At 39.2% G+C, this 25,632-nt stretch overlaps 1 protein-coding gene across 7 annotated transcripts in view; it reads left to right on the top strand.

Moving 5' to 3' along the window:
* Window positions 1-25,632, top strand: part of GRTP1 (growth hormone regulated TBC protein 1) — a 90,258-nt gene that overhangs the window by 13,752 nt on the left and 50,874 nt on the right. For all 7 annotated transcript variants that reach the window (XR_007357417.2, XR_007357416.2, XR_007357413.2 and 4 more), the window contains exons 4-5: window positions 2,793-2,917; window positions 6,365-6,461. Coding sequence is in view for 1 of the 7 variants with exons in the window: in XM_048855899.2 (XP_048711856.1) it covers window positions 2,793-2,917; window positions 6,365-6,461 (222 nt within the window). In the remaining 6 variants the exon portion in view is untranslated. The remainder of the gene's footprint in view (window positions 1-2,792; window positions 2,918-6,364; window positions 6,462-25,632) is intronic.

The following is a 25,632-nucleotide window of genomic DNA, read 5'->3' as shown; positions in this document are numbered from 1 at the left end:
AAACCACTGTATAATACTCTAAAGGCCTTAGCCCTCAGGATGATGTAGTTGTCACTAAGTGTAATGTCAGGTTTCAGAGTAGCAGCTGTGTTAGTCTGTATTCGCAAAAAGAAAAGGAGTACTTGTGGCACCTTAGAGACTAACCAATTTATTTGAGCATAAGCTTTCGTGAGCTACAGCTCACTTCATTGGATGTGTAATGTGATGTGTTAAAATCCTACATAAAATCAGGCAAATTTTCCCCACCTCTGTTGTATAATGTGCTGTGGCAATGGAAAATAAAATTTAGAGTTGACGCTTTTACCATGGAGCCTTTCTCAGGTTGTACAATTAATAAATTTGTTTGGATCAGCTTCTGTTATATATGTATATATAATATAGTTTTTTAATCTACATAACTGAAGGGGAAACACCATATCTGAAATGTCAGCTCTAATCTCTCCAGCAACTTCCAAATTGTACATTAATAAACCTATTCTGATTATATGACAAAAAGCCAACATCCTAGAGATCCCCTGACCTGCTTACTTTAATGCTCCAGTAAAGGATGAACATTTTAAACAGAACAACAAATTCATTTTTTGTATTGTTAGCAAGAAGAATATTTTATATTGCACTTTATTGGAAAAATGTGTGTGGTGTAGTAAAATATGGATTGTCTTTGTGGTGGAAAAGCTTTCACACAAAGTACGTTCACAAGAGATGTGTCAACAAGAGGATATGTATTTAGAAATTTGGTCATCCTTTTTAGCATACTCAGAGGAAGAGAGCTCCTCAGCCAGCAAGCCAGAATCTCTAGCCTGGTTCATTGGATATTAACCTCATCCCAAATAAGTAATCAGTAATGTGCAATGTAGTGTATTAACATTTTATTGTTCTTTATTGTAAGAAAGAGTTTGGTTTTTTTAAAAAAGTATTGTGATTATGCAGATACAACACTGCTATTTCTACCAACAGAAACAAAACAAGTTTTCTGTAGCCTATGACTATCAGATTGTTACACAAGCCTGTTAGGGTTATTGTTCACCTTGATTTTTAAATTTGCATGGGAGGTGAATTACGATATTTCCCTATCCCCCACCACTCCAGAACTGATTTATGGACTTTAAAAGGAAGAAGTGGTGATTAGGGCAATGAATTTATCTTGGCTCTGAATTCCATGGCACAAACCATGATTTTTACGGGTTTTCTTCATAGCCTCTCCCAGTTTAAGCTTTTGTCATGGAAGCCAGTCATTACAAACAGTTTCCTTTAAGAAGGAAAAGCAGTAAGATAAAATATCTCCTAGTATGTACAGAGGTCAGGCATATCTGTGTGGGATGCTATAGTTAGAATTGCTTATAGTTGTTCAAACATTTTGTATATTTTTAAATAATTTAGTGTGCCCTTGGGTATTGAACACCATAAAAGTGAAGTTGCTTTTGTTGTTTTAAATTAAATCCAGCTACCAGTATATTGACCTGTTTTTGCGTAATGGCCTTTATTTTCCAAAATCGAGTAGTGATTTTTAGGTGTTCAACTTGAGACCTCTTAAAGTGGCCTGATTTTTTCAGAAAGTGTGAGACTTTTTTGCAAATTGAGGTCATAGGTCCTTAAAGCTGAGTAGGTGGTGATTAACAGGACAGTATCCATTAAAAAATCTGTATGGATGATGTATGCACTGTGCTCCAGAGAGCAGTAAAGATCCTGCAACAAGTTGATGACACGTGTGTGTGTAAAATATGTGCAGTTACATGTAGATGCATGTGCACATACACCCATGAGTTTGCATGTGTAATTATATATTCATTTAATTTATACAAACTTCCTTATTTCCTTAAATAGCCCTGAAAAGCTTAAATTTATTTTTCACTATTCATGCTGCTTGTTAATGTCCTGCTTTTCTCTCTGTTTAAACTATAGACCATTTTTGTATTTAATCCACTTCTAGACACTTTCATTGTTTTACGTGTGTAGCAAACATTGCGGCAAACAGGTTAAGTTTTTCCATTAGAATTAAAATTAAAAAAATCATGGAGATATTTTTATTTCCTTTAGTATGAGCATATTTTAACAGAATTAAATTTTGGACCAAATTTGACCTGACAGTGGCTCTTTAAATAATTTCAAAGCAGTAATTCCTTAATCACAGATCAGATGCAAGACTAAACTTGAAGTACATGTGTAGGCATCTCTGCTTTCTTTGAAAAATCTCCTTCTGTATGACCTTGCATGAGTAAAGAAGCAGTTTTTTTTTTCCAGAGTGTGACAATGTGTAATTGCAATTGGGGATAGGGGGGAGGCTAGAGTCAAACATGTATGATCAGTTATGAGAACAGAATCTTTTAAAAATGAACTGTTTAGGGCTAATCCACATAGATAGGTTTAGTTTTCAGTGAATCAGAGTTGTCCTTTGCTGAACTTATCTGTTGTGAGAATATCACTCCCCAGCAGGGCAGCTAATAACTTAGCACTGCACTAGATAAATTCGGTACATGATGTGTTAGTTTAAATTGCTGAAGAGGGTTAGGTGAAATGTAATAAATTCCTGGGATCAGTCTCTGCCTTGAATCCTGCTTGAGACTGTAAGCCACACTGGCCTAGAGAGATCAGTCTTTCTAGGAATGGATCTCATTTGAACGTAGGCCAATGAACTAAAATAGGGCTTTGAGGTCGTTTCTTGTTAACTTCATCTACCAGACTCCTTTTCTGTGAGCCCATGGTCAGATTTCAGTTGTACATCTTACAAGGCTAAGATTTATTAGGGAGCATGGCAACATGGCTTAAATTTGGTCCTTTCATTTTTTTTCTAGACATGAACAGAACATTTCCAGATAATGTACAATTCCGCAAAACTGCTGATCCCTGTTTACAGCAGACACTCTACAATGTATTAGTAGCGTATGGGCACCATAATAAAACAGTGGGATACTGCCAGGTATGTAACTTATTATAGATATTTAAAAAGATATTCCAAGACATTTGCAAGATTGTTGTTGCTAATTTTAAAGTACATTTTTGGGTGATAGTCAAGGTTGTGGGGAAGGCTAAATATAGTCATATAAACAGTTGCTAATAGTATCTTTCCGATCTCATATTTGAGTCATTTTCAAATGTAATGCGTGCTTACCCAATTTCCTTCCTTTTCAAGTGAATGAATTGGTTTCATTCACTAAAGGTGAACAGTAAACTAAAAAAATGGTGTCCCGTTTTGCTACTTGGTGTTCTAGAAAGGCATGAAAAACTTCTTTATTTATATGTAAATGATTCCTTTGTGTCTTGATTTCCACTGTCTTTCTGGAGAACTTTTTTGGGTAGAGGCGAACTAGTGGTCATATCACATTGTAGTCAAATGGTCTAAATCTAATTTTAGTGGATTTGGTTGTAACATCTGTTTAACTCAAACTTCTGACAAACATGGAGCAGGAAAATTTGTTTGTGTAAAATTCAACCTCCTAACTCTTAAGGGACTGAGACTGCTCCTGCTCCAGTTCCCTAGTCCTTTACAGGTTCCTGTAGAAGATACAAGAAAAGAAAATATTTGATTCATGATGTTTCTAAGGTAAAAAAACAAGCAGAAAAATGTTTTAAAATAGAAATAACTTTGTGGCCATCTTTACACATCATAAAGGAACGGTAACTAGCATAATCAAAAAAATGTGTCTTCTCTTCTGTTCAGTTCAGCTTTGAAGTCTCTCCTTTCTCCTTCCCTGTTGCATTGCAGTTATATGCAGTTACATGTGTCTTGTACCAGTCAAAAAAATTTATAATAAAATAAAAATAACAATCCTTTATTAAATAATATAAATTACATTTATTGAATTGCAGCTCATTTAATTTAGTATAGAAGAGATTGATCTAGGTTTAAGAATCATTATCAAAGTCGCTGAAATCTGACTTACTGTTTGGCCCTGATATATTGCAGTACTGAGGTTAATAGTGGTAATTTGAAATGTGGGAGTAAAAGTTCTTTGTGCTTTTTCCATATATAACATTTCATCCAAAGAGAACAAAGCTTTTAAAACTACATTCTTTTAAGATTTTTGAGAATAATGCAAAGGGTCAATCTCTGATCCATGTGTTTGCAGAATCAGGCCTCTAAATAAAGCAAGACAGATCTATGAAGAGATGCATATTACTTTACATTAAACCCTTGTTAAGTCTGCACAGAAACACCCATCTAAGTCCCATTAAAAAGAGACCAAGGGTCTTCCCTCCCCCCCCTTATTCCCTCAAAAGATGGGTTATATATCGAGGGTGTAACTACATAAACCAAGGGCTGGAGCCTCTCCTCCTATATGTGTGATAAATCAGTGTATATCTTAGAAAACTGGCTATTGTCCTAGTGAAGCAGCAGACTTCATCAAGATAAATGGTGATGTATACCATATAATGGGGCCAGGATTCCTCTGAAACAGTAGACAATTAAAGTGAACTCCTCGCCCCCCTCCCCCCAATTCTTTGTGTAGCTCTTCGTGGCTTGCACTATATACTAAGTATAGATCCTCCACACCTCACTAGCATTATCAAAACATTTATCTGGAGAGTCACCACTGAAAAGTTCCCAACCAAAGAGTTAGTTAAGTTTCGAATTGCCATTCTGTACTGTAGTCCTATAGAATTCTTACCAATGTGTGTACAGCTAGTGAAATTCTTTGCTTTGTGAATATTTTCTAAAGAGCAGGCTTTTGTTCCTGCTATGTTAAGTGCCAAATACTCTCTTATCACCATGGATGCAATTATCAAACTATCTGGTAGCATGGGAACTGAATAGCTGTCTTCATAGGCAGAAGGCCAAGCACCCCAGATGCAACACAGATCCAGGCAACTTCAGCAATTTGTAAAAGTTCAACAACTAATATAGAGGTTTAAGGATTGAAAAGAAATGTCTAGAACAGAGTGAATATTTTAAAATTCAAATGTGCAGAGACTGTTTTGGCATTGTATATCAAAAGACAAGTGAGCAAAGCCACTTGTATCCAAAAAATTGGATTTCAGTCAAGACAAGAACTTTTGGTTTCCAGAATCCTTTGAGCGTTTCAGTTTTGGCAGTGCTCTTCTTGCTTGAGCTGTAGCTGGCATTGCTTATTGGGTACAGTGAGACAATGTTACCGCCTGTCCCCATAGATGACCCTGGAGTGGAGAGTTCGGGGGAAAGAGGTCAAGGAGAATACAAAAGAAAAGGATGAAACTAGAGAGGATTTCTAAGATTAGCACTAAACAAATGTAACTGGCATGAGCCTCCACAGCCTGTAAATATTTAAAGACAATTTTACATTGGCTTTTTAAAAAATTGTTGGGAATTGTGTACTCTCATGCTGGTGCACTATGTACTGTTTTAGATGCCATCTTGTTTAAATCACAATAAATATACTTTTAAAAAATCCTCTCACTCTAAAAGCCAGTAGAATGCTATAAATCAACCTAATAATGTTGCTAAAACTAACTGGTTGACTAAACTAATATTATGGATTACTTAGAGATAGTCTCTAAGGAAATTGCTTAAGCATATGCTTGATTTTAAACACATGCTATTCCTGAATAGGGTTGGTTTCCTGAATCAGGGCCTATATATTTTATGCATCTTCTCTCCACTGAAATCTTGCCATGAAAAGCCCAACACATTGTACTGTAAGGATGTGACCAGTTAACGTTTTACATATATAGCCCTATCTCCCACACTTTGTGTGTCTGCCTATTGTAGGTTGTAAGGCAGGAATGATGGCTTCCTCGGTGATTTGAAAGGCATCTAGCATAATATAGGTGCAAATAGAAACAATAAATACTGTTTGTTAGTTCTGGACAAACATAATTTAAATAGCTGCGTAAACTACACCTGGAAAACCTGGTGGAATTACAACTCTGCTACTTACTATTTGCTTTCCTAAACTGCATTTGTAGTTTCAACTGGATGGGCCATGCTCCACCTAGAACTGTTAGGTAGTGTCACTGCACATTATTAAGCAGCTATTTTGTGAGTTTCACTCCAGAGATAGTTACGTTTCAGTGTTGGTCAAAGTAATCATCGGTTTTGTTGTTTGGAAAGGGCTTTGGGATTTTTTAAAATAAAAAGCAGTCTTTACATTACTTTTTAATTTCTTAGTGCTTTAATTTTTTTTCCCCCTCCCCTGGCTTCCATGGGCTTTCATTGCCCAGGTGTAGCAGGGTTAATAATTGGTAGACTGTCTTAGTAGATTTCCTCTATCCTGTCCATTTTGTGAATTGTAATAATTCTGTCTCTGGTATCTTTCAAGGAACTTGCAGGCACAATGCTTTTCCCTTTATTTCACTCAATCAGTACTTTGAAGTTCATGGGTATTATAAAGTTAAACAAGAAACTTTTGAGGTAAGTGGAGAAATTATAAAAGCTTTCTTTTTATTTCAGGGCATGAATTTCATAGCTGGATACCTGATTCTTATTACAAAGAATGAAGAGGAATCCTTTTGGTTGTTAGATGCTCTCATTGGACGAATATTGCCTGGTATGCTAGCAGCTCTTATTTTATCTGTACATTAGAGCTTGGGTTTTATTTTCCCTTTGTATTCATTTTTATTTATAGAAGCCCTATGTGGCAAGATAAGCTTTGCTGTTTAACTTCAATGGTCTGCTTAGTTTGTAGGGGTCTGTTTCTGCCATGATTTCAGTGTGGGTATACAGGAAGCAAGTCGAAATAAATTGAAACTAAAACTCTGGTCTTTAGACGACAAAGCAATAAGAAACTGAAATCTGATCAGCTGGTGTAGAATTGGTTTAATTTGTAACACATCTTGCTTTTCGCCCACCACTACCTTTGTTTGTATTTCCAGTGGTTCAATCCTAGGCAAGAGGCTAGGGCTTATGGGAATGCCTGGGACTTTAGCAGTTTTCCTTGGCCTGTGGGAAACAATATGATGGAAAGATGAAGCACTTGGTCTCAAGTGAAGGAAGGGTATGAGTCTCATTGCAGCGTGAGCATCTGTGGTGGCCATTACATAAAGTAGCAGTTTATGATGCTACTACAAGGAAGCAGCCTGGCCTTTCTTTACAGCTCGTTGATAAGGGATTGCAAGAAGTTTGTATTCAGGCAGAGAAACTGTTAAGTCAGTGTTTTCAAGCCTTTTCCACACCGTGACCCCATTGTACAACAAAAAAATTGCAGGATCCCTTTCCGATCAGGCTGTAAAGAAAAGGAGGGTGGTTGTCACCTTCCTAGAGGTCATGATCCCTATGTTTAGAAACCATGAGTTTAAATTATTCAAATATGACAAAGTGGACATTTCCTCCTCACATTTTTTTTTTAGTAGATTATATGAGCCTTTCAACGGGGATTTAGCACTAAAGCCTATGAAGGAGGAATGGCTGCCCCATGAATTCCCATATGTACAGCGCCAGTTATGTCCTACACTTTTATTCAGGTGTATATTGTGCCTAAAATTTAGTACAGTGGCTTACCAAGGGTAGGTTTTGACATTCCCTTATCTGGCCTACTTTTGCTGTTGAAGAGCTTTCTTGAACTGCTACCCTGAAGGGCTGGAGACTGAACATATTATTAAAATCTCAAATTATTGCATGACGGTAACATCCAGGATTATGCTTAACTTTTTGCCGGAGCTTTGGATTTCTGTGCTCCAGCTGGGGAGCGGGGTTGGTGGCCGCTCCGCATGGCTCCTAGAAGCAGTGGCATGTCCTGCCTCTGGCTCCTCCATTTAGGGGCAGCCGGGGTCTTGTGCGCTGCCTCCGCCCCAAGTGCTGCCCCCGCAGCTCCCATTGGCTGCAGTTCCCAGCCAATGGGAGCTGCAGGGGCGGCATCTGCGGGCAGGACAGCAAGTAGAGACGCCTGGCCACGCCCCCGCATAGGATCCAGAGGGGGGACATGCTGCTGCTTCCGGGAGCTGCTTGAGGTAAGTGCCGCCCAGACCTGCACACCTGAGCCTCCCCACCATGCCCCAACCCCCTACCCCAGCCCTGATCCCCCTCTTGCCCTCCAAACACCTCGAGCCCAGCCTCCTGCACCCTGAACCCCTCATCCCCAGTCCCACCCCAGAGTTTGCACCCCCAACTGGAGCCCTCACTCCCAACCGCCTACGTCAGCCCTGAGCCCCCTCCTGTCCTCCGAACCCCTCAGTCCCAGCCCGGAGCACCCTCCTGCATCCCAAACCCCCCAGCCCCACCCCAGAGCCTGCACCCCCAGCCAGAGTCTTCACCCTCTCCTTCACCCCAATCCCAATTTTGTGAGCATTCATGGCCCGCCATACAATTTCCATACCCGAATGTAGCCCTCGGGCCAAAAAGTTTGCCCACCCCTGCTATAAAACTTATGATTACGTTTGTTAATTTTTTTGTAATTATAGAACAGTCAGTAGAATACAGTGAAATTGGCTACTGCTATTTTATATAGTCTATACTGCATATAGCAAGCCTGCTGTTGGAACATATAGAACTGAAGTTATCTAGGTTGTGATCCAATGGGGGGAGTCTTTGACTTCAGTAGACATTGGATCAGGCACCTGATGAAAGGCAGCATGATTGTACAGTGAAGTTTAGCACTTATTTCATGATTTTGTTTTTAATCATTTATAATTTCTTTTATTTTTCTCTGGGATAGAGGAGTGGATTCAGAGGTCTCTGAGATTCAGGACTCTATTCATCAGTCTTTTTATGGAATTTGTTTTGATAGGACTCCATGAAGCCTGTAGCTCTTCAACACCTTGCTCCTAAACTTGGCAAATATGTTAATGAGAAAAGGCACTCTTGTTTCATTTTCTTCGTTGTTTCTATGGCCCTTTTCCTATTCTAATAGCGGCATTGATTAGTACAGACTCATAGTGTGAGGGGCAATGGGACAGATCACATTAAACAGAGTATTTAAAATAAATATAGACACATTTATACACTCTCTGGGATCTAGACTTTCTTTTTAAAATATCATTTTTATTGGGTAATGCAAGACTTCCTTTTAAGAATTTTTATCAGTGGTTGAACAGCTTTGTTGCAGATTTCCAAGACAGTTATTTGACGTTATCAGTGCTGGTTATCCCATTTTTTGGCATTTACTCTGACTACCAGAAGTTGAATTGTTTTCTTTATAAAGCTCATAGCATAACAGGTAAAATAATTGGAGTAATTGCACAGAAGTGTAATGAGTGTCTTAGGCCTTGTATCTGCTGGAGAAATTTACCCTGATAAGTGATTGCTCCCCCTCAATTGTGTGTTAACGTGAGGCATATTTCAAGCAAAAGTGCTTCAGCTGTATGTCAGGTAAGCAAATAAACATGGCATTTACTGCAGGACTTTGTGGTGGGGGGGGGGTAAGCAATAACTGAGTCTCACTCACTGCAGTTGATCACTCACAAACTGATCGAGTGTGGATGCATCTTACTGTGGCACAGATGATGGGCTGTTAATTCTGACAGCTTTAACATCTGGCACATCTCCTTTAGTTTGCCAGCTGAGAATTCACTCTTTGTTCCTCCCTCTGCTGTACCACCTCCACTCCATCTAATCTACCTCTGTTCCCCCTGCATCACACCAGAAATGCTTCCAGATCATGCCATCCCCTGTAGTCCTCCTGGAAATGCCTTCCCCTCTTCTAGTGTCTTCCTGATACCCTAAGCCAATGAGTCAGCTGTGGATCATAAGTAAGGTATGATTTAGTCACAGAGGTGTCGACAGTCATGGGTTCCATGACTTTACTGGACCTCAGTGACTTCTTCAGCTGCAGCTGTCAGGGGCTGAAGCCGGGGCTGAAGGTGGGACTGTGTACCCCTGCCCTGGAACTGAGGCTGGAACCAGAACCCTGCATTCCCTGCCCTGGAGCTTCTGCCGGCGGCTGCAGCCGGGCCATGTGCCCCTCTCACGGCTTCCCAGGGCTGTGCCTATACCTGCCCTGGCTGTAGCCAGGGCTTGGTGGGGGCTGCAGCTGGGGTTGCGCACCCCTACCCCGCAGCTGCGGCCAGCTCTGGAGTGTGGGCTGTGCCTCCTGCCATGACTGGGGGGGCTTGGCCTGTCAGTCCCCTCCCCCATGGGACTCCATTCCTCCCCCCTACCTAGCCCTGCCGCCGCCTCCTCCTCCCCCCCCCCCCCCCAGTTATTTTTAGTAAAGTCATGGACAGGTCAAAGGTTCCTGTGAATTTTTGTTTATGCCCAAGACCTGTCCGAAACTTTTACTAAAAATAACCGTGACAAAATCTTGGCCTTAATCATAAGCAAAAACCATATGAAGCATAAACTATTAAAGTTTCTACTGAAGACAAGGCCATAGTCTTGTAGAAGAGTTGTGTAAATTCTAGAAGTTCAGGGGTTAGGAGTAAAACTCCTTAAAAGCAGTGAGAGGGATACCAGAATTGTTTCTAGCAAACTGAAGTATTGTGTGGTCAGGGGAGTTCTTAATCTACAAATTCATTTTGCAATATTGTATGCAAGCATATGCCGAGAGCAGTTGATGACGGAGAGTGGGCTAAATGTTCCAAGGAACTACTGTGGGTTGACAAGCATAAAACTGACTCAGACTTAGCATTTCAAATTTAGTATTTTGTATACTTTTATTTTAGAAAGCATCAGATAGTGGTTAACTTTGTATTTATCATCAACTACTAAGGTTAGCAAAGTGACATGTATTATTTGGCTAGTTTTCTTTTTCTGTGCTTATGAATAAATGTTATGTTGAGTAAAAAAATGTTGAGAAACTTGAAGATTGCATTAAACTTGCACTGGGATTTCAGATACTCCTTGAAAACAGCAGTTTGGCTGTGATTGTTTTGATTTTCTTATGGCCATTTTTCTGAAAGCAGGGGTGCTTATGAAATGTAGGCCCAGGAAAAGGGAAATTTTACTGCCCATTTGCCTCATGAGCAACGAAAAATGATGATTCATCTGCCATGTCCTGTGAACATATGTTTCAAACTATGGAGCTATCAGCCAATTGGAAGATGAGAGAGAGGCTAACCTGTGTTGTTTGTTATGGCAGAAAATGTGTGATTGAGTGGAACGCCTATCTACAGCAAAGGTGCTGGATACAATGTTATGGCACTAGGCAGGTGAGAGGCTAGGACGTTGCAAATTATAGGTATGCAATTATGCAGTTACTCAATTTAATTATGCATATATTAAATACTAAACTGAGTAACTGCATAATTGCATACCTATAATCTGCAGCTTCCTTGTCTCTTGCCTTCCTACTGTCATAACATCCTCACTTCTCAAGTCCATCATCAAGGTTATAAACACTTCAGAGCAGGGACTTGTCACTTCTGAAGCATTTAGCATTCTTGTAGGTGTTGTAAAATAATCCTAATGTTTATTCAGCACCTTATTGAACTAAAATTAGTCATACATTTATTTCCTCCTTTTAGCAAATTTGTTTTAATACTTGGACAGAACACTGTGAAATCCCTAAGCATAGAGCTAGGTGAGTAACTAGTTGTATGTTTAAAATATCTTCCTCAAAAGGGAAGTGGAATCTTCATGGAACATTTCATTCAGCTGGGTAGGAAAAATACTTGCTAGACGTGAATAGCAAAAGTTCTAGACTGAATTCACAAGCAGCTTGGTGGCATGTAGGAGAGTATAATGTGTTTCAGGAATGTGGTCCTTCTGAGACAAGGTTTGAGAACCAGAGATGGATGTCTGTGGTGTAGGAAGATCCTTGTGAGACTTTGATGCTATGTTTACAAAAGTCACTAATGACAAGCAGGCTTTCCACCACTGGTAGAATGGCCTGGAAAAGAAGGCAAAAGTTGAAAGCTTTTACTTTGTGGATATATCCCCACAAAAACAGAGAATCTGCACATCTTGAATTGTTCTGTGCTACTGGTTGAACCTGCTGCGTCAGCTGCTCTGAGCTACAAGATTGCCTGCTGGCAAAGTTGCCTCACTCTCCTCTTTTGAGAGCTGCTGTTTAATCAGGAGTGAGACACTAACCATGCATAGTTGTCGCTGAAACATAAGGCCCATCACAAGGAGACAGGCATACACGGTTTATAGACCAGATTATGGTCTATAAGCCAGGTGCAAGGAAGCATATATATTTGACTACTAGCCTTTAGGAGCTAAAATGAAAGCAAGCTTCTTTGAACATTACAGGACAGTTGTATTATCTAGGAGTTAAATATGTTGTCCTGTTAAGCTGAAGGTGGCATGTATGGGTCTAATGTATATATTTAGAAACCCTGATGAACCTGAAATATTACTTACTTCTAAATTTGAACTGTTAGAAAATTCAGAAGATTTGGACAGTGGGAGATTATTGACTTACATTCTCTGCTTTAATGTGACTCCTTCGTTTTTTTAATTCTTGGGCTAATTTTGTTTACTGTGCATAACTCTGTGAAAAATCATACAATACCTCAATAGTAAGAGAATATGTTGGATATTTTGTTAGTCTGTTTTGGGCAGGGTGTTAGAGAGTGCCTCACTTTTGTTAGGAATCATTAAGAAAGGAATAGATAATAAGACAGGACGTATCCTATTGCCTCTGTATAAATTAATGGTACGTCCACATCTTGAATATTGCATGTAGATCTGGTCGCCCCATCTCAAAAAAGATGTATTGGAATTGGAAAAGGTACAGAAAAGGTCAACAAAAATGATGAGGAGAGATTAATGAGACTGGGACTTTTCAGATTGGAAAAGAGACGATTAAGAGGAGACATGATAGAGGTGTATAAAATCATGACTGGTGTGGAGAAAGTAAATAAGGAAGTGTTGTTTACTGCTTCTCATAATTCAAGAACTAGGGGTCAGCAAATGAAATTAATAGGCAGCAGGCTTAAAACAAAAGGAATTATTTTCTCACACAACGCATAGTCAACTTCTGGAACTTTTTGCCAGGGGATATTTTGAAGGCCAAAACTATAACAGAGTTAAAAAAAGAACTAGATAAGTTTATGGAGGGTTGAGGTCCCTCAATGGCTATTAGCCAGGATGGGCAGGGGGATGCAAAACTGTGCTCTGAAGTGTCCTTAGCCTCTTTCCCAGAATCTGGGAATGGGCGATGGGATGGATCGCTTGATGGTTACCCGTTCTGTTCATTCCCTTTGAGGCTCCTGGCATTGGCCACTGTCAGAAGAAAGGATACTGGGCTAGATGGACCATTGTTCTGACCCAGATGGACGTTCTTATGTCTAAAACCCAAGTTTTCTGTGGATATGAGGAGTCTAGAATGTAAAAATCCTTAGGTTTAGCCTGGCTATGAAATATACTTAAGATCCAGTCCACATTACAAACTGGAACAATGTTAGTCAGTTGAGGACTGCTGTGTTGAGTCAGGTTCCTTGATGTGTTTGTGTTTATACTGCAATCAAGATCTAAATGGCTTATTCCCTGTAAAGGTTAAGCATGCCTGTTTCCTTGTTGAGGGTTTTATATTAATATCATTTATAGATTCATAGATTCCCAGGCCAGAAAGGAGCATTGTGATTATCTAGTCTGACTTCCTTTATAACACAGGCCATGGAACTTCCCCAAAACAATTCCTAGAGCATATCTTTCCAATATTGATTTTAAAAATGGTCAGTGTTGAAGAATCCACCATGATCCTTGGTAAATTGTTCCAGTGGTTAATTACTCTCATCTTCTTTCCAGTCTGAATTTATCTAGCTTCAACTTCCAGCCATTGGATCATGTTATACCTTTCTCTGCCAGATTGAAGAGCCCATCAGTAAATGATTGTTCTCCATATAGCTTCTTATAAACTGTAATCAAGTCATCTCTTAACTTTCTTTTTCTTAAGCTAAATATATTGAGCTCTTTGAGTCTATCACTGTAGGACATGTTTTCTAATCCTTTAGAGAGACAAGGTTGATAAGGTAATATCTTTTATTGGACCAACTTGTGTTGGTGAGAGAGACAATCTTTCAAAATCACATCCTTTAATCATTCTCATGGCTCTTCTTTGAACCCTCTCCAACTTATCAGCTTCCTTCTTGAATTGTGGACACCAGAACTTGGCACAGTATTCCAGCAGCTGTCACACCAGTGCTATATATAGAGGTAAAATAACCTCTCCACTCAAGATTCTGCTGCTTGTGCATCCCAGGATCCTGATAGTTCTTTTGGCCACAGCATCATAGTGGGAACTCGTGTACAGCTGATTATATATCTCAACCCCCAAATCTTTTTCAGTGTCACTGCTTCTAAGGATAGAGTCCCCCATCCTGTAAGTGGCCTACATTCTTTGTTCAGATATGTACATTTACATTTAACCATATTAAAATGCATATTGTTTGTTTGCTTGCACCCAGTTTGCCAAGTGGTCCAGATCCTCAAATACAGAACAGAAACATTTTTTGAACACTTCAGCCTTTTCTGCATTGATATTGATAATTCTACCATTTCCATCTTGTAATGGACCAATACTGTTGTCGGGATACTTTTTATTCCTAATATATTTTAAAAACTCCTTATTGTCCTTCACTCTGCTGGCCATAGATTTCTCCATGTTTCCCTTTGCGTTCCTTATCAATTTTCTAACTTCTTATTTATATTCATTACTATCAACTTCCCCTTTTTTCCATTTGTTATATCTATATATTTGATAGCTGCCTTCAGTTCCCCTCTAAACCAGGTCATTTTATTGTAATCAGCATGGCTTTCTTTCTCAATTGTGGGATTTTTCTTTTTTGGAGCATACAATAAGGTGTTCTTAAATGATTCCCAATTATTATTCACACTCTTTGAATTCAGTTATCTCTTCAACCTGATTTGGCTCATTGTTTTTAGCTTTGTGAAATTGGCCTTATTAAAGCACCAAGTTTATATATTACTGGTCTGGACTTTCATTCTGCTTGCACATCACAAGTGTGATCAAGTCGTGATCACTTGTACCTAAGTTACCATTAATTTTTAGTTCTGTGATCAGTTCTTTTTTATCTCTTAGGACAAGGTATAACACAGAATTCCCCCTTGTTGGTGGCAACATTTTATTGAGTTCGGAAATTGTCATCTATAATATTTAGGAATTCAAAGGCTATTTTAATACTGACAGCATGAAACCTCCAGCATATATCAGTCAAATTGAAGTGTCCCGTGATTGCCCAGATTTTTCCTCCTATATATTATAGATAAGTACATAAGGAGGCAGTTGTTCTGTTTCTTAGTGTCATTTGGTGATCAGTAGCAGACACCAATTAATGCCTTATCTTGTGCTTTATCTGTGAGGACAGTGATCCATAATCATTCAAGATCATTTTCTTCTGAGTTCTCAGTGACTCGGAAACAGATAATGCCATTTTTGACATCCTGTGCCGTTCCCTCTTCCCTTTTGTCTACTCAATCCTTCCTAAATAGGTTATAGCCATTGATTTTTAACGTTCCAGTGGTGTGAAACGTGGTGTCACGTTTTTAGTAGCACCAACTAGACCAAATTTATGCTCACAAATGAGCAGTTCCAATTCTTCTTGTTTGTTACTCAGGCTCCTAGCATTGTTGTGTAGACAATTAAAGAATGTCTTGTCTTCATATCCTTTGGCTCCTTGATGGATTTTGTTTTCAACATCTTGATTTTGTGCTGAGTGCTCATAGCTTCCCTCTTCTTACTCTCTCCTTTTGCAATTAGTTTTACCCCTTCCTGACTACTCTAGTCAGCCTGTCCCCAAGGAGACTGGTCTCCCTTCTACTGAGGTGGAGGACATCCAAACTATACAGTCCCCGTTACCTGTAGGAGACGTACCAATGTTCCACAAAACCAAAATCCTCTACCCTACACCACTTACCTAGCGAGCAGTTCACTTCCAGAATCTTCTGCTTTCTGTCTTCCTTTGCTTCTAAGACAGGAATGACCTCCAAGATCACTTTGACATTCTTCTTCTTTTTCTTCTTCAGCATCCTTCTGATTACCCTGAAATCTATCTGTGAAATATCCCACAACACAATGTCATTAGTGCAGATATGAACATCACCAATGGATCCTTCTCCGTTGACTTCAGAAACCTATCCAATTTTAGAGTGACATCTTGTGTCTTGGCTCCAGGAAGGTAGTACACTGTCTGTTGTCCTTGCAGAATGTTCTTTTGATTCTTCTGAGAACTGAATCTCCAACAAGGATTCTTTCTCTTGTACAATTGGAGAACACTTTTTAGGCAAGCTTATTTTCTTACAGGTTGTGCCGAGCTGCCATCCACATGTGTATCCCGCACATCTCTCCATTCCCTTGGACCTGCTGGATCTTGAGAGGTGTCTTCAGAGTTTCCACATTGAGGATCTGATATCTATTCCAAACTTCTATCTGTGTGGAATTCCTCCTGGTCCTTTTCTCTGTGGTATTCAGTCTGCCCATCCTCCTCTGTCTTCAGCCAAGCCGCCATGGCCTCTTGCCTCTGGTGATTACAAATCACTAGACCTCTTCTCTGATTTCCTCTTCCTCCAATTTCTTGGTGGCCAGCTCTGTTCAGGCACTGATCAAAGTTCCGAGGGTCAGAGCCTTGTGGCCTTTAGCAGGGACCCTGCTTACTCAGGGGCCCATGGTCTATCTAGCTATGCGGCCTGTATGCAAAGAACAAACCAAATAGCCCACAGATGGACCAGATGCACTGCCCACATGTCCAGTGACCTCCAAACACACACACTTTACCTATTCTCCGAAATTCGTGGTAGCTGCCTCTATTAGCGAGGCTTGAGTTGAATCTCTTAAGCCTTCTGTGGAACTGCTCTGGAGAGATCCACAGCTGTTTCCATGACCTAGATATGTGAACAGTTATATCAGTGAAAGTTCTGTTGTGGATACAGTTACACTGGTATAAAAATGTCAATATAGTACCCATTATCAATATAGTAATTCCCCTTTCTGTACAGGAATATCTATACCACTGTAAAGCACCTTGTACTGGTATCCCTGCGTCTGCAGTAAGAGGTTGTCACAGACCTAAAAGTGGCAATACTTCAACAAAAAAACTTCAAACACAGACTCCAAGGAGAGACTGCTGAATTGGAATTAATTTGTAAACTGGATACAATTAACTTAGTCTTGAATAGAGACTGGGAGTGGATGGGTCATTACACAAAGTAAAACTATTTCCCCCTGTTTATCCCCTCCCCCACCCCCCACTGTTCCTCAGACGTTCTTGTCAACTGCTGGAAATGGCCCACCTTGATTATCACTACAAAAGGGTCCCCCCTCTCCCCCCTGCTCTCCTGCTGGTAATAGCTCACCTTAAGTGATCACTCTGGTTACAGTGTGTATGGTAACACCCATTGTTTCATGTTCTCTATGTGTATATAAATCTCCCCACTGTATTTTCCACTGAATGCATCCGATGAAGTGAGCTGTAGCTCACAAAAGCTTATGCTCAAATAAATTTGTTAGTCTCTAAAGTGCCGCAAGTACTCCTTTTTTTTTTTTTTTTTTTTTTAATTATACTGGTATAGTTAAAGCCATACAACTTTCTAGGGTGGACAAGGCCAAAGTGAATAATTTACCTTGTTCCTTGTGGCAGACATCTTTTGACTTTCTAACAGCAGAACTTCCATTTTTGGGGCTCCATGTAATGTTCTTATGCACATATGAATGTATATATGCATCTTCCTAAAAAGCTCATTTTAGAATTCTCTAGTCTTTGATGTTACCAGCTATTGCTTTGAGCTATATTTTGATTATCTCAACCTTGTGTCAGTATGCCACCTTTTTTCTTTGATCTGTGTGTGTTCCTGGTTGAGTTCTCTGGTGTATTTCCAAACACACATTAGTCTCTTTATCTGTTCCTTGCATTGTTAACAAGTGATCATTAATGTTTTTATTTTTCAGCTGACTTATGGTATTGCAAACTTCTGAAAAAGATTAATAAAAACTCCCTCGTTTTGTTCATTAGTCTGAGTTACAGCTTTGTCGATGCAGCCTTTCTAAGCATGTTGCTTTGAGAGGTCACCCAAGAAATATAGGGCACATGCTGGCAGAATATAAAATGAGACTACAGATGGTTGGCTAAAGTTTAATGCCAGCCTAGTCTAAACATAATTTTAACTCAGACTAATTTACTGATTTACTTGTAAATTCTTCGAAAATTCATTTATATACTCAGAATAAGTGCTGTAAGTTTGTGTGTATGTTTCAAACCATTAAGTCATCAAGTCTGACCCCTTATATGCCATTGGCCATAGAATTTAAATCCAGTTACCCCTGCATTGAGCCCAGTTGTTTGGGTTTGACTGAAGCATGTCTTCCAGAAAAGCATCTAGCCTTGATTTTAAGACATCAAGATATGGAGAATCCACAACTTCGCTTGGTAGTTTGTTCCAATGGTTAATCTCCTTCACTTTTTTTTTAAAGCCTTATTTCTAATTTTGAATTTGTCTGGCTTCAACTTCCAGCCATTGCTGCTGCTTAAGCCTTTTTCCACTAGATTGAAGAGCCTGTTAGCACCTGGTATTTTCTCCCTGTGAAGGTACTTATACACTAAGCTAGACAGATTGAGCTCTCTAAGTCTCTCACTGTAAGGCATTTTTTTTATAGCCCTAAATCTTTTCAGCACTCTTTCCAATTTTTCAACACCCTTCTGAAAAGGTGGACGTCAGTATTCCAGTATCAATCACACCAATGCCATATACAGAGGTAAAATAACCTCCCTTACTCCTGCTCAGCACTAACCTGTTTATACATCTAAGGATCACATTGGCCTTTCTTTGCAACAGCATCACACTGTCAGCTCATGTAGAGTTGCTTCTCCACCATGACCCCTAAATCCTTTTCACATCCCTTTCAAAACAGAACTCAACTTTAACTGTGGAATTGGGACTGGTGTTTCCATAATTTAAACAAATCAAACAAACCCACACCAAATAAAATTACTATTACGTAAGTGGGGTTTTTAACAGGTCTTACTTCCTCATCCACTTTTTTCTGAATCCTTAGGCAACTCCACTAAATTTAGTTCATGCACTCTTTTACTAAGGGTCAGACACTTCATCCTCCAAATACGCTCTAAAGAACCACCTTTACCCAACCACTCTTTGTGTACCATGAACCTTAAATACAGCTTATTCTACTATGCAACTACAATAAAATAATTAATTGTGGAGAAACTTGATTTAAAATACTGCAGGAGTGTAAAGAAGATTTCTAGAGAATGGGGATGAGTGGGAGATGATATTGGTGGGGGACCACTGAGACAATGTTGATTCCCTCGTCCCATCTTTTTTTCCTTATGCTTTCCATTAAATGCTCGGACTTTGACTTAGTCTAAATGCAGTTGTGCCCCAGGGACCTCTTGATGCATAAGGGGTGTATTGGTGTTACAAGAATCCCCTAGATATGGTATTTACATTTTAGTTCACTAAAGATGTTATGTAGGGTCTCTAATGAAAGCCTGTGTCATACGGTCGTCTTAATCCTCACAAGATATATGTATGGGCGATATTTAAGGAGTTACTTTTTGTACAGATATCTATGTTCTTAAAGCATGTATTTGGTGACCCGCTTAGACGAGTTCCCCCAAACAGGAAGTAACAATCATTTATCTCTCTGGCAACATGTAAATTAAGTATTGTAAGCTTTACAATGGATGTCCATTTACACACTAAGTCAGATATTAATGAGGAGCTTAAGGCGATCGCAGGGAAAAACAAAAACAGCAGGGGTCGTCCTGTTTAGGAGTAAGACAGTGTACTTTTGAAACTATATCTGGAGTGTAGATGAACCCCGGGGTATTCCTTTGATCTGTGAGGACAACCTGCCAGCAGGCTTGATAAGGGATCTCAGCCAAACTGGTTGAAAATGCTGAGAAGAGGACTTAGGGTAAGCTATTTTGTGGGAAATAGGGGAATGTTTAGTTAAGTTTAGACTTCAGAAAGCGTGTTATGATTTCATTTTATATGTAACCGTTTGTGTACAGTATTGTCACTCTGTATCACTGAATCTTTTTTTTAATAATAAACTGATTCTTGTTTTCTCTGTGTGTGTGTGTGTGTGTGTGTACACGTGTGTGTGAATATACATGATGTGCTGTGTATTAAGTGGTGATCCTGAGTTGAATGTGGTGTGTACTATTTGTGTGGGAATAGTGGATCTAAGAATTCTTTAAGTGTTCAGTGGAATAAAGGCTGAGCACTCCAGAGGAATTCTTGGAGGACTCGGGAGTTGGTGTGTACCTGTTGCTCATCTGTACAGAGAGTATGAGGACTGCAGAGGCCTGAAAAGTAGTGCTTGTTTTGCCAGTGGCTGGTGGAGTCAGGGAGCTGATCCACAGCAGGCACTGGTAAGACTTTCTCACACTAAGGTCAGGTGAGGGGAGGTGCCTCACAATTCTGTATCTCTGGGCACCAGTGCTGAAACCAGGGAGGTCAGGAGGCTGTGGCCCCCCCACTTTTTAACAAAAGAAATATAACTGCAGAATTCATGTCCCTTGCAAATCTCCTTCCGCGCCACCCCTCCACCTCTGCAAAATAATAGATTCTGATGGGGAGGAGCTGTAATTACACCTTTTGCCCACCAGGAGCTGCTGTAGCGCCAGAAGAGAAGTCAGTTGGCTCACCACCAGAGCAGCTAGCCACTGAGAGGGAGGGGGCACTTTTGGCCTTGGGTCCCCTACTTCTACAAAGATTCTGGTGCTCTTGTCCCTGGGAAGCATCACAGCAGTGTGTCCGAAGTGTGGGGCATGCTATGCCTTCTGGGGGTTTGAGGAGTGGCAGGGAATGGATAGGCTTTTCAATTTTTTCCAGAGACTCTGATTTAATTTTTTAAAAGTCTCTGTTGTGATGAGTCTGAAGAAAAGCTTGGAAACGTGACCCAAGTGTAACTAATGCACTTTTATCTGCCAGAATTTGCGGAGACTGAAACAACTACTCTAGCGTATAGTAGCTGCTAACTCAAGTGGTAAGGACTCTGAGTGATCACTCCATCTCTGGTGCTAAAAGCCTATTGATGGCAGAGCTGGAGGGGTTTTGGCACGTGGTGGTAGAGTAATTGATTTCATTTTCCTGAAGGAGGGCTGAACTTTCAAAAGTTTGGGAAATGCTGTGTAGTTGGTAGGGTTTACTAGGGATTCATTATATTCGAAACTTAAAAGTTTGCAAAATTAAAATTTTGATTTACTGTTTCACAATGTAGTTGGGTCAGTTATTATTTTGTATAAATTTAAACTGTTAGCAATAGATGCTACTGAATTGATGTCAATATAGTTTATACATAAATAACATGTTTGCCCAGTGTTATGGAAGAATGAGGAACTTGTTATACAGTAAGTAATGTAACTTTTGTCCACTTATATGTATAAGAAATTATTAGTTATTTACCACCAAGGAGAAGCTAGGAGAGTCAAGCATCATGTAGGAACTTTATTCATCGTTTTATGGATTATCTGTCTGATTTGCTAGAAGCCTTTAATATACTAGGTTTTCTATCTTGCTGCTGGTAATGAAATCTCACTTGTGCCTGCTATATTTGTAAACTGGTATATTGAGATTAAAATTAATTCTGTTGATTGCTTCTTTAATCTTGAAATAAGTGGATTGTGTTACTTTGCTATATAGTAAGAGTTTGAAGAATTGGACTGGTTTCCTTCACCAGATATCAAACTAGAGTCGAGTGTGAGTGTGTTGAACTTCCTATTTTAAACTTCATCCACCCATCCGAGTCTTTTATGGAACACTGCATGCAGTGTATGTCCCACAGTGTGACTATAGCACTCTTGTAAAGCAAACGTAACTTTGTAGGGTTATTTTTAAGTACAAATAATCTGATTAGCAGCACAGCATTTTTCACTTAGCTATGTTAAGAATAGGTAATCTTCTTGTACTTGATCTTTAACTGACAATATAGCTGTCCTCCATGATCCTATGAACAAACATAGAAAGCCAGGAATCCTTGTTTAGTTGGAAGGCATGAGTCCTTAAGACTTACTTGTACAGCTGTGAATTCATTAAAGAGCAGTTGTCTCTCTCTAATAAACACATCAAGAAGTTTTTGCTAAATTATATTGTTTTTTAATAACGCAAATCAATTGGGTAGTTTAGGCTAAAATGCTGTACGAGACTAAAATGATTTATGAATGAATTTCTTAAACATCACTTCAGAAGTTAGCAATTGGGTGACCCTAAACACTCTTACTATAAAATGTTCACTTATTTACACCATATAAGTGACACAGGCTCAATGGCTGGAGATAAGCCAGACTATTTGGAAACATCCAGGTGGTGAATAATCTATGTAACTTTTTATCTGCCAGTTCCTCACTATTATGAAAAGCATCCTGTTTAGGAAAGGAGCTATTCATATCATTCATGGAGGAGGAGACGCTGAGCATCTGCTTTCTCTCTTTCCTTCCTAAATTTTGGCTACCTAAGCACTTTCAAATAGGCTGTACAAAGTTTATCAAACTAGACGTAGACATATCAATGACGTGAGTAGCTGGGATATTTAAATTAATATTAATCTGGTTAGAATTGTCCTAGGTAGACTTTGTCAAAACAGCAGGTCACATTCTCCAATGTCTGTAACACTTGCAGATATCATTACTACATAAAATTGGTTTTGTTTTGACTCTGTATGTCTGTGAGGTGACTTTAGAATTCAGTCTGGGCATGCTTATTACAGCAAACAAAGATGAAATACAATTTGTTATATTATCTTTCCCTTTTTTCTGTCTGTTATCTTTATCATAAATAATCTTCTCTACCTCTCCTCACCAGTAGGACATGGTTGTTTAAAAAGGAGTTGACTGTTAACCTCCCCTCAAAGTATCCATAATGAAAAACTAATCCTTATTGAGAGTCTTGGTTAGTATTTTTGTGTAACATCTGGGGAGGATGTTCACTTATAGCATTGAGCTATAGAATATCTGTCTTTTTATTTCAGAATGAGTAGAAAATTACATTCTGTTCTTTATCCCTTATGACACCCTGTGCCTACATATAGTAACTTGGCACATCATTAATTAGGCACATTAAAATGTGTAGGTGATTTTATTTATTATGTCCTTGTACCAGGCTCTATGTGCTACACTACTGAGAAGGTGGAGGCAAGCCAACTTCCAAGCTTTTTTCATTTTTATGACACTGACTGTATTTTTTTAGGTGGATACACAACACAGCTATGTAAATATAAGGTTTCCACTCTCTGTTGTGCTGTCTAGGGAGAAATGACTAATTTACTGAGACAGACTGCACAGACTACTGCCAACCCCACATGTTCAAAAATGAGTTAGGACCCCCCCCTTCCCTATGAGTGGCTTAAAAATCATGAGACTGTTTAAATATAGCAAACTTTGGTTCTTTTTATTTGCCTTCCAAGTTTTGAGCCTTTCAGGTGCATTCAGGTCATTGTTTTCAAGCTTGTCTCCACAACCCAGAGAGTTAGAAATTTACTTAAAATCATCACAGCTGAGTTTTTTTTTTTATCATGGAATCGTGTGTCTTCAAGAATTGGGGCTTTAAGTAAAACCCCAAATATTGCCACATGAGTTGGCAACTTTTAAGTCTTCCTCCTCCCCTTCCTGTTGTGATTCTCCCACTTCCTCCCAAACATGATGTTGTTAGAGCATTACTCATTCTGCTCCCATGCAGCTGGTCAGGGAGTAGAACGTTGCTCTGCCATATTGGGCAAAGCAGGCCATGGATTTCCAACCAGAGAGCTGCAGTGAATGAATGAGCCATGCAGGAGCTGCGTGAGTAAGATTAATAGATTTTTTTTTTTTTTTAAGGCCAAGAGGGACTATTTTGTCATTTAGTCTGACTCCGCACAGAATGCAGGCCATAGAACTTCACCCAGTGATTCTTGCATTAAACCTATAACTTCTATTTGAGCTACTGGGTATCTTTTTAGAAAAGAGAGATTCCCACTGCCAGGTTGTTAAAGTAATGCTTCACAATCTTCAAGTAACGTGTAATCCTATTCATTTTAAAGCAATTACTTATAAAAATGTAATCTCGAGGGATCTTATTCCTTTCATTACATAAAAAGTATCTACAGTTTCTTTCCACTACTTCTGCCAATTACTACCTCCAGCTAATTCTCTCCAGCACCCAGTGTTTCCCTAGATCCCAGAATATGGAGTGCAGGGAAGTCCAGCCTCAAACAGCAGCCTCTGCCCTGCACCAAACAGCCTTCTTTCAGTGTTGCAGAGGCAGCCCCAGCTTCAGTCTCACCTGTTCTGATAAGTCAGGCAGGGACAGTGTTTATTTAAAAAAAAAAAAGGGGGGGGGGGGACTGAATACAGACTCAGCTAATGTTTTGAATGATGGACACAATTGTTTAATTTTGTGATGATCCTGTCCATTTTGGGATGAGTGGCAAGTCCGGCACGTACCAGCCACAAACTCCATAAAACAAATTGGACACACCCAAAATCCGGGCTGGAGAGTGTAGATACAACGATGTTGGACAATCGGGACAATGAATTTCAGTAATGGAAATTTTAGAGAAACGTTTGGTGTCAGAGAAGGGCAAGAGCCTTTCTTGTTTCTTCAAGTACCTCTTGTTAAAGCAAATAGTTTGCACTTGCAACACTTCTCTACCTTCTCCTGTTGAACCCTTTTAGGTTAGGCCTGGGTGCTATCTGATGCATGAATTGAAAAGTTTGTTTTGTTACATTTAACAAAGGGATCATTGAATATTTTTTTTCGTAATTGTTTTTGTTATGATAGAAAAATCCTAAATGAGGTAGAATTTAGAAGTCTGTTACTAGTTAACATACAGGCTAGAGTAAACATTAGAAAGTGATCTGAATGACTTGTAATCTTTGCCTTTTGATTTTTATCATTCTGACAAATAATTTGGTGGTAATAAACACAGAAGTAATCAGTAATACTTTACAGATCACTTTTTGAATCTAGTAATTGGTAGTTTGTAGTAGTGGTTTTTTAAAGTAACTTTCATAGTCCTACCCACAGCAAAGGTTTGGAAATAGAGGTGGTCTATTGTGGTGGATTGCTACACAAAACTAAAGAAATATAGTAAGTCTTAGTTCAAGGAGTAACAAAGCAGGCTCCTGCTTAGCACCTCTGTGGTTTGTGACTCTTACATATGGCATACACTCTTAAAATACTGTTCTGAGCACCTTATGCATCAGATTATCTGCTAATCACACATCTGGGTCATTTTCAAAGATCTCAGTCTCCCAAAATGTGGTAGCTTTTTTTCCCCTTTGTCATGAACATCCTACAAATATTCTTGTGAACAAAATCTTTTGAGGTCTTCTGCAAAACCTGATTTTAATTCCTTAATTACTTCATGCATCAAAACTATGCCACATAGCTGGACATGTCTTCTCCCATTCTTGGGGTGATATGTATGTAGGGTATGCAACAGAACTACAATACTGTCACAGGTGTTGGCTACTGCCTCAAATTCCAAACCTTAGTGATGCCTCAAAGCTCCTGTGATGTGTATGTGTTTGGAGTATACATGTAATAGTTTAACCACCTGTAAAGTTTCTGTGTGGAAACTTTGTATTCTGTCTCTTCTCCATTTCACATAACTTTTCCCCATGTTCCTTATTTTCCAAACCTTCTATAATTTGCTGCTCCTCTCTGATCTATCTCCAAGTCTTAAAAAAAATAAAATAATAATACATGAAACTAAACAGTATTTCAATGAAAGCCAAATTACAGCTTATAAGCAGGATGTTACTATTTATAAAAGGCAATATAGCATTTGTCTCACCTCACACACACACCCCCACTACTATTTTAATAATAAAACATCACTAAAATATTTAATCTTTCTGTGTATTACTACCCATATTACCCCA

The sequence above is a fragment of the Caretta caretta genome, chromosome 1, assembly GCF_965140235.1.
Source record: "Caretta caretta isolate rCarCar2 chromosome 1, rCarCar1.hap1, whole genome shotgun sequence".
Taxonomy (NCBI): domain Eukaryota; kingdom Metazoa; phylum Chordata; order Testudines; family Cheloniidae; genus Caretta; species Caretta caretta.
Note: the sequence above shows the minus strand (reverse complement) of the source record. Positions and strands in the feature narration are given on the sequence as shown.